At 32.4% G+C, this 10,135-nt stretch overlaps 1 protein-coding gene across 1 annotated transcript; it reads right to left on the bottom strand.

Moving 5' to 3' along the window:
- Positions 1-5,855: 5,855 nt before the first annotated feature.
- Positions 5,856-7,358, bottom strand: LOC134694504 (uncharacterized). Its single transcript, XM_063555517.1, has one exon. It carries the CDS (start codon positions 7,356-7,358, stop codon positions 5,856-5,858), a length of 1,503 nt encoding a protein of 500 aa, XP_063411587.1.
- Between the last annotated feature and the right edge of the window lie 2,777 nt (positions 7,359-10,135).

The following is a 10,135-nucleotide window of genomic DNA, read 5'->3' as shown; positions in this document are numbered from 1 at the left end:
CCCTTAATTTGTGGTGAGGTTCGTGTTGATTATTCTGTACTTTTCTACGTTATGTCATATGTACTATTTGTCTGTTGTTTTGTTTTCATTTTCAGCCATGGCGTTGTCAGTTTATTTTCGATTAATGATTTTGACTGTCCCTCTGTTACTTTTTTTTATATGGGCGTCACTGATGGGTCTTATGTAGACGAAACGCGCGTCTGCCGTATTAAATTTCAAGCCTGGTACCTTTGATAAATAATTGTGGTAAACTATTTTGTTATATATTAGGTTATTAGTCTTTTTAATTGAATTGTTAAATAATTTTAATGTCGGAGCCTTTAATAACCGACCATATCATACACACAGACAGTATGGGTGTTTTTCATTATTGAAGACCTTATGTATGCCTTTAATTGCAAACATCATAAGTAAAATACAATTTGTTTGACACTTCAAACTAATAATAATAGTATGTTATCAGTAGATACGGTGGGGAAATTATGACGTTGAAACCAGTTGATGAAGATTAAAGCAGATGATTCAAATAAATTGTTTGTCCCTGGTTAACCAAAACTTGGAGGTCGAAATAAAAAAAAAGGTAATTTGAAAAACTCATAAATATGTTAAAGAATTGTACACATTGGAACCTGGATGTATCAGTGTATTATGCCGTCATTTGAAATATATCACAAAGTTTGAAAATAAACAGATAAGCATTGGACATGGTCTACAAGAACCCTATGTAGAAGTTAAAGTATTTTTTTAATTAACACATAAAGAATATTTAAAGAGCAAATTTCTATATCGCACATGAATACCAAGAGTTCAATATGCCAAATTCACATGATAGTTTGTACAATCTTGCATCCTTACCGATTACATCTTCAACCTTACATCCCCGCGATGCTTTTCTATTCCTATAATCTGGCAGACCGTCCGTGCAAAGTCTAACCGTATGTATATTTTGTCAAAGTACGTACGGTCTAAATACTTATATGGTCTGGAACCTAATCGTATTGACGACATTGTGAAGTAATAACTTTCATACGACTGTTATATCAAGTGTGCATTTGCATTAATATACGACATGTTTCGTATTTTGTACCTGTGATATGCATGCGTTTAGGTTTACTGTTTCTGTTCAGGTTTCGGCTCGATAATATGTTATGTCTTACGGTTTGAATACACAATATGTATAACTAGAGGCTCGAAAAAGCCTGTGTCGCTTACCTTGGTCTATATGAATATTAAACAGAGGAAGCAGATGGATTCATGACAAAATTGTGTTTTGGTGATGGTGATGTGTTTGTACATCTTACTTTACCGAACATTCTTGCTGCTTACAATTATATCTATCTTGGCCCAGTAGTTTCAGTGGAAAATGTTAGTAAAAATTTACAAATTTTATGAAAATTGTTAAAATTTGACTAGAAGGGGGAATTACTCCCTAGGGGGTCAATTTTCCATTTCAGTCAGGTTGACTAATTTGTAAATCTTACTTTGCTGTACATTATTGCTGTTTACAGTTTATCTTTATCGATAATAATATTCAAGATAATAACCAACAACAGCAAAATTTCCGTAAATTTCCGTTTGAGTTATAAGCCAAAAACAGCATTTTACCCCTATGTTCTACTTTTAGACATGGTGGCCATCTTGGTTAGATGGTTTTGTCAGCGGACACATTTTTTTTAACTAGATACCCCATAGATTTTTTTGGCCATGTTTGGATTAATTTAGTCCGGTAGTTTAAGAGAAGAAGATTTTTGTAAAAGATTACTGAGATTTACGAAAAATGGTTAAAAATTGACTCCTAAAGGGGTCAACTGACCATTTCGGTCATGTTGACTTATTTGTAAATCTTACTTTGTGGAACATTATTGCTGTTTACAGTTCATGCAGTTTATTTCAATCTATAATAATATTCAAGATAATAACCGAAAACTGGTAAAATTTCCTTAAAATTATCAATTTAGGGGCAGCAATCAAACAACAGGTTGTCCGATTCATCTAAAAATTTCAGGGCAGATAGAACTTGACCTGATAAACTATCTTACCCATGTCAGATTTGCTCTAAATGCTTTGGTTTTTGAGTTATAAGCCAAAAACTGCATTTAAACCCTATGTTCTATTTTTAGCCATGGCGGCCATCTTGGATGGTTGGCGGGGTCAATGGACACATTTTTTAAACTAGATACATCAATGATGATTGTGGCCAAGTGTGGTTTAATGAGGCCCAGTAGATTCAGAGTTGAAGATTTTTGTAAAAGTTAACGACGACGGACGACGCCGGACGACGACGGACGCCGGACGCCAAGATACCAAAATGACACAAACATTAACAACTATAGGTATTTATGATTTTGTCGGTCTTAGGTTTTTAAATGTCAATAGTCTATACAGTAATTATGGACAATACAATTTCTTTGCAGAATCATGTTTTGTCTACCAAAGACTAATCGCTAAAATTCAAAAATGAACGTTCATGTATAAAATGTCAACAGAAACACCTACTTGTGGGAAAATTTCTGCAGAAAAAAAAAATAAATAAAAAAAATCAATTGAATTCTGTTCTTAAATTGTGTGCGTCAATGCAGTATGACATTCAGATTCCGATCCGGGTATACCCTTATAATTTAATTGAATGGTGACGTAGACTACCCGGAAGTACTTATCTTCAATTAGCATCTGTTATCCGTACAAACACTTTTTGCGAAATAATGTTTGTCATTTGAAGGTCATATCATTTTCTTGTTTTGTTCTTATTTCAAGACAACACAACTCCCTTTTTTAAAGTGAATATAGAAAAAAAAGAACGGTTGAAATAGTAAGTTCAGTAATATTTATCGAACTATTCTGCATAAAGTGCACATTTTTCAAATGATTTAAACTTTTTTGTATGATGTCCTGTTACACCGCTGCCCTTGGAACAAGTAAAGTTCGGCGATCATAATCATGTTTAAATAGTTATTGAAGTTACCAGGATTATAATTTATTACGCCAGAACTTGTTTGGCTTTACAAATAATTCGATTTGAGCGTCACTGATGAGTCTTATGTAGACGAAACGCGCATCTGGCGTACTAAACTATAATCTTGTTTCTTTTGATAACTAACTAATGAACTTTAAAATGACGGGACAAAACAGTGTATTTTTATACCAGGTGGATAAATTGTACTCAGACACATGTCTTGACTACTAAATAAACATTGAATTTTAACAGCTGAAAGTTCAAATCCCCTCTAAAAGGCGCTACAGAATCTGTAAACAATATATACATTTGGCAAAATTGCCGCATAAAATGTGAGTCACACACATTCAATTGAATTTGTCTTTAAATGAACTAGATATGGCATACAAAGTTATATGCCTAATTCTCTAAAGATGTTTTTTTTCATGTAAAAAGTAAAATCACAAAAATAATGAACTCAGAGGAAAATCAATTCGGAAAGTCCATAATCACATGGCAAAATCAAATAAAAAAACGCATCAAAAACAAATGGACAAGAACTGTCATATTCCTGACTTGGTACAGGCATTTTCAAATGTAGAAAATGGTGGATTAAACCTGTTTCTATAGCGCTAACCCTCTCACTTTAATGACAGTCTCATCAAATTCCGTTATATTTACATTGATGCGTTAAATTAACAGACACAATAAATAAAATAGTCAAAATATGGGTACATCAGTTATCATCGTATAACAATTTAAAAGGAAAAATTTAACATAACACAAAAACATCTACTTTCTACGAACACATTGATTGATGTCAGTGTCTGGCGTCAGAAAAAATTAAAAGTCACATAAATTTGTCGTTCAATGTGCATACAAACAATTTAAAAATTTACATAGGAAATGTTAGCATACAGGGTTAAAAAATCAAAAGCATGTAAGAAATTTCAGAAATAGACCGAGATTTAAACTAGTCCAAAAGTTATATATAAAATTTATAAGAATCCAAAAATAATTAATTCCACTACGCGATTGAATGATTTTGACGTTTGTGTTTCAACGTGTATAGTAATTCATAATAAAAATATATCATTATGACATATAATAGAACAATATCATACTGACGGGATCTTTTAGAGTACAGAGTCACGTTATAAGATCAAAAGAAATACAAAAAGTTGCATATTCAAAACACACCACCAAAAAATGAAAGTAAATACAAACATATTGATGTGATGTATAAGTACCGAGCCACGTAAACCGGATATCACATAAAACCATTCAACAGTACAAGTAACATTGATAATAGAACAAAGACAAATGAAAGAACAAGAAAACACGTTGTTAAGATGATATACAACATTAGTAAGCAAAATCTATACATCAAGACCATCGTGTATTATTTGAGAAGTTGATACGGAATATTTATCAACAAGGTCTTGGTACTTTCCGGTGAACTTTTTTTAGAAAAAGGACGAGACGTTATTTGACATACCCCTGGTTCATCAACTTTCTACTCAGACACTGATGACATTTTACAAAGTCTGAGTAGGAGCTGCAAGCTCTTGAATATCGAAATATATATCCCATATGCAGGTGAAGTTGGTATATTGCTACTAAGGTGGAGGAAATTTATAATTTCAAAATTAAAATCGTCTCGTTTGTCATAGATTCTGGTACTGAGTTGACTGTGTAGGTCAAATTCGAGATATCAGTCAAAAAATGAGGAAGCCGTGTCTGTTGTTTCTTTAATCTCTAGTTCTGTGGGATTTATTAAAATGTTTAAATAAAAACGAGTCCTTAACCAATCCAAATATCTCAATACAACTCCTAAGACACAATTCTTCTTTTCTTGTAACAACATAAATCTGCAGAGATGTTGAAATAAGAACGAGTCCTTAAACAATCAAAACATCTCAATATTATCGCTAGGACATACTCCTCTATTTTTGTAACAATATTTTCAGAGAATCAGTGACCTATTATATCATTAAATACATATGTAGTTTTTTTCCTATTTAAATATTTGAAATAGTCGGTAAATATTACTATTAATTATAATCCTGGTACTTTTGATAACTATTCACTATTAGTTTCGTTTTGAACCAAACTATGAAGGAAAGTATCTATTTATTATTACTTCAATAGTAAAATCATACACGCATAAGTACGCATAGATAAGAAATAATTGATTTGATGATGTAACTTCACCTGGTGTTTCGGTTTAGGTTTTATATTACCTAGGCATTATCCTCATCAGGTACCCTAGCCTTACAGCAACATGATAAAAATAAACGAAAATTCTGGGGCACTGTTTAAATAAAAACGAGTCCTTAACCAATCCAAATATCTCAATACAAATCCTAAGACACAATTCTTCTTTTCTTGTAACAACATAAATCTGCAGAGATGTTGAAATAAGAACGAGTCCTTAAACAATCAAAACATCTCAATATTATCGCTAGGACATACTCCTCTATTTTTGTAACAATATCTTCAGAGAATCAGTGACATATTATATCATTAAATACATATGTAGTTTTTTCCTATTTAAATATTTGAAATAGTCGGTAAATATTACTATTAATTATAATCCTGGTACTTTTGATAACTATTCACTATTAGTTTCGTTTTGAACCAAACTATGTAGGCAAGTATCTATTTATTATTACTTCAATAGTAAAATCATACACGCATAAGTACGCATAGATAAGAAATAATTGATTTGATGATGTAACTTCACCTGGTGTTTCGGTTTAGGTTTTAAATTACCTAGGCATTATCCTCATCAGGTACCCTAGCCTTACAGCAACATGATAAAAATAAACGAAAATTCTGGGGCACGACACTCGGTGAATCATCTCTCTGTTTTCTTTAAATTGATTTGCAAATATTGTGATATAGCTTAATCGCCTATATTCTATTTTAATTTAGAAGATGTTAAATATTCTTTTAAGTTCTTGTGTTTCTGGTATGCAATAATGGGTGGTTTTTTAAAAAGTTGGTTTGCTGTGCCATCATTCGAAATTAAGTGCCAGTGTTTTCTTAAAGTTTTACCCAGTTGTTTAACTCTAGGATTAAATTTTGTTATGAAGCATAAAGGTGGTGATTTCCCTTTCTTCCTAGATATGTACCGTAATGTACTTTCCCTTGTTCTTTTCATTGTTGTTGTTATTAAGGGGTCAATTTCGTCTGCAACATAACCCCGTTTCTGAAGTTTTTCTCTGAACAATTGAATTTGTGCTTCTATGTCCTCTACATTATTAGATGACCGAATAAATCTTATAATTTCTCCTGTAATAAAACCTTTAAATACAGACGATGGGTGGGATGATGATCTATGCAGGTATTGGTAGTTATCTGTTGGTTTGCGATATAGTTTGATATCTAAGATTTTATTTGTAATAAATCTTTTACCTTTGTACACTGTTACATCTAAAAATTGAACGTTTGTCCTTGAGGTTTCATGTGTGAACTTAATGAGTGGATGAATGTTGTTAGCTATTTCAAAAAAGTCAGCCAGTTCATTTTCGTTTCCGGCAAATAACATAAAGCCGTCATCTCTATATACTGACAAATGTATAATTTTGAAAGCGTGTGTAAATTCTTTCAGTATTTTTGAGATGATTTCAAAAATTCTCAAGTCAGTTAAGCTTGGCGACATAGGGGCTCCCATGGGAACACCAACTATCTGTTTATATATTACGCTATTAAACTCAAATTCATTGTTTTCTAGTGTAATTCTAAGTAATTCCAGAAATTCAGTCCGTGGTGGGAGTGGGATTGCATAATTATATGCCATAAGTTTTGGCCATGCTCTGTACACAGCCTGAATTATTTCTTCGTGACTCAGATTTGTGTACATACTGCTTATGTCAAAAGTCGCTAAAATGACATCATCAGGTGCCTCTATTCTTTCAATTTTGTTAATGAAGAACGTCGTATCTTGTGTAAATGTCCATAATTGACGTACAATAGGTTGAAGAAAGTAGTCAATGAATTGGCCAATTCTTTCAATTGGGCTATTACAAAGTGAAATGATAGGTCTACCAGGTATTTGTACTCTTTGAAGTAATTCTTTATTATTCCTGATTTCATTTCTAATGTTGAGGTCAATTTTGTGAATTTTAGGTAATAGATATAATCTGCCAACTTGAATTTTTTCGACTTTTGTGTCTAAAAGATATCTCAACGATATGTCATCTATGTGTGATTGTTCATGTAATATCTTAACTTTACTCTCTATTAGATTGTAAATCTCCGTACAGTGTGATATTGCAATTTGTTCGTAATGTATTCCATCGTTAAGCTGAGATAACGCTTGTTCAATATAATTCTTTTTATCAAGAATCACTGTTGAAGAGTTTTTATCAGCTTTTTTAATTACTATTTCATCATTTTGTTTCAGTGACTGTAATGCCATTCTTTCTAATTTTGTTAAGTTATCTTTGAATTCATGCAAGTGTATTCTTCCTAATTGTTTAAATAAAAACGAGTCCTTAACCAATCCAAATATCTCAATACAAATCCTAAGTCACAATTCTTCTTTTCTTGTAACAACATAAATCTGCAGAGATGTTGAAATAAGAACGAGTCCTTAAACAATCAAAACATCTCAATATTATCGCTAGGACATACTCCTCTATTTTTGTAACAATATCTTCAGAGAATCAGTGACATATTATATCATTAAATACATATGTAGTTTTTTCCTATTTAAATATTTGAAATAGTCGGTAAATATTACTATTAATTATAATCCTGGTACTTTTGATAACTATTCACTATTAGTTTCGTTTTGAACCAAACTATGTAGGCAAGTATCTATTTATTATTACTTCAATAGTAAAATCATACACGCATAAGTACGCATAGATAAGAAATAATTGATTTGATGATGTAACTTCACCTGGTGTTTCGGTTTAGGTTTTAAATTACCTAGGCATTATCCTCATCAGGTACCCTAGCCTTACAGCAACATGATAAAAATAAACGAAAATTCTGGGGCACGACACTCGGTGAATCATCTCTCTGTTTTCTTTAAATTGATTTGCAAATATTGTGATATAGCTTAATCGCCTATATTCTATTTTAATTTAGAAGATGTTAAATATTCTTTTAAGTTCTTGTGTTTCTGGTATGCAATAATGGGTGGTTTTTTAAAAAGTTGGTTTGCTGTGCCATCATTCGAAATTAAGTGCCAGTGTTTTCTTAAAGTTTTACCCAGTTGTTTAACTCTAGGATTACATTTTGTTATGAAGCATAAAGGTGGTGATTTCCCTTTCTTCCTAGATATGTACCGTAATGTACTTTCCCTTGTTCTTTTCATTGTTGTTGTTATTAAGGGGTCAATTTCGTCTGCAACATAACCCCGTTTCTGAAGTTTTTCTCTGAACAATTGAATTTGTGCTTCTATGTCCTCTACATTATTAGATGACCGAATAAATCTTATAATTTCTCCTGTAATAAAACCTTTAAATACAGACGATGGGTGGGATGATGATCTATGCAGGTATTGGTAGTTATCTGTTGGTTTGCGATATAGTTTGATATCTAAGATTTTATTTGTAATAAATCTTTTTCCTTTGTATACTGTTACATCTAAAAATTGAACGTTTGTCCTTGAGGTTTCATGTGTGAACTTAATGAGTGGATGAATGTTGTTAGCTATTTCAAAAAAGTCAGCCAGTTCATTTTCGTTTCCGGCAAATAACATAAAGCCGTCATCTCTATATACTGACAAATGTATAATTTTGAAAGCGTGTGTAAATTCTTTCAGTATTTCAAGGACTCGTTTTTATTTAAACATTGTATGCACGAAGCCTCCGCTTCACCCACGTAGCTCCTACCTTCGTATTGCCTTGCTTAGCTAGGTGATCTCCGAATAATCTTAGTTTAACCCCTGAGATTAAAATTCATATCTATCAAAAATGCTTCATCAATTAACTTAGTGACAGAGTTAAATTGCACTTGAAGCACCTAAGTAGCCTTTGTAATTATACGAGAAAATACTGGGGTTCCCAAAAATTTGGTGAATCAGCTCTCTGTTTCTTGTCTGTCATTCACTTAGATAATATTTAAGTACAAATGACCACCGTGCTTGACATAAACGACAAATTTATAGCTGTTTAGATAACAGTTTGTTGTTAAAATAGCTGTCTAAAACAATAAAATGTTTCCTAGAGAGTTCAGTAAAAATAAAAAATTAGGTCAGTATATGATAACATTATACAATATCCAAATAGCGTTACCAGCATAACTTAATAATTCAAATTACTCAGTAATGGACAAGAGAAAGCTATCGTTAAAGAAAATCGACAATAAAGAGACTAATACAACACAGGAAAATACGGAGTCGGATACTGAAATCGTTACTGAAATTATGGAGATGAGCCAAAAGATGAAGGAGGAGACAAATGAACCTGAACATACTTTCAAAATTATCCCAATCGACTTCAATTTTGAAAGAATTGAAGGCGACCAATTTAAAGGAGAAGAAGTGATCAGTGAATACTCTGGGAAGATCGAAAAAATCCTGGAAAAGAGGAACTATATAGCCAACCTATTAAGGGATCTCAGAAAATACGAAGGAGATAACCTACCCATATATGCCAGAATAGCTACCGCAACTTTTGCGCCTAAATTTGGATCTGAAGAAGCCTCTTCATTCTTCAAAGAAAAGATGATTACATTCACGCAAACCATGCGCCAGACATTTCGCAGATCAATGATCGAATCAACAAAAGAACTGTTTGACAACTTTACCGCGGAAATGCAGAAACTATGGACCGAAGCTACAGAAAAAATCGATGTCAGAAGACCAGGAGGACATACCATTCTAAGGAAATTTAATGAAAGAATTCAACGAATTCAAGAGAAATGGGCAGAAAAATATTGAAACAATGGAATTGATGATCTTAATGAGAATAAAGAAGTTGACAAATTGAAAAAAGAAATTAAAGAGTTAAAGGATACTAATTCAAGTCGTCGCTCCTCAAAGGAAACTAACACTTTAGGAGATTTAAAACGGGAATTAGATGAACTTAAAGCAAGGATTGAGGACAAAGGAAACCGGTATGACAGGAAGGAGTTTAGAGGTGGTCGTGGGGGACGCCGAGGACGTCGTTATGATTTCTAAGAACTCAGAGAATTAATAGTGAGAGGAATTATGATTTACGTATTGTGAATAACTAGATAAGA

This window comes from Mytilus trossulus, chromosome 13, assembly GCF_036588685.1.
Source record: "Mytilus trossulus isolate FHL-02 chromosome 13, PNRI_Mtr1.1.1.hap1, whole genome shotgun sequence".
In the NCBI taxonomy this organism is placed as follows: Eukaryota; Metazoa; Mollusca; class Bivalvia; order Mytilida; family Mytilidae; genus Mytilus; species Mytilus trossulus.
This window is presented reverse-complemented; position numbering and strand designations above follow the sequence as displayed.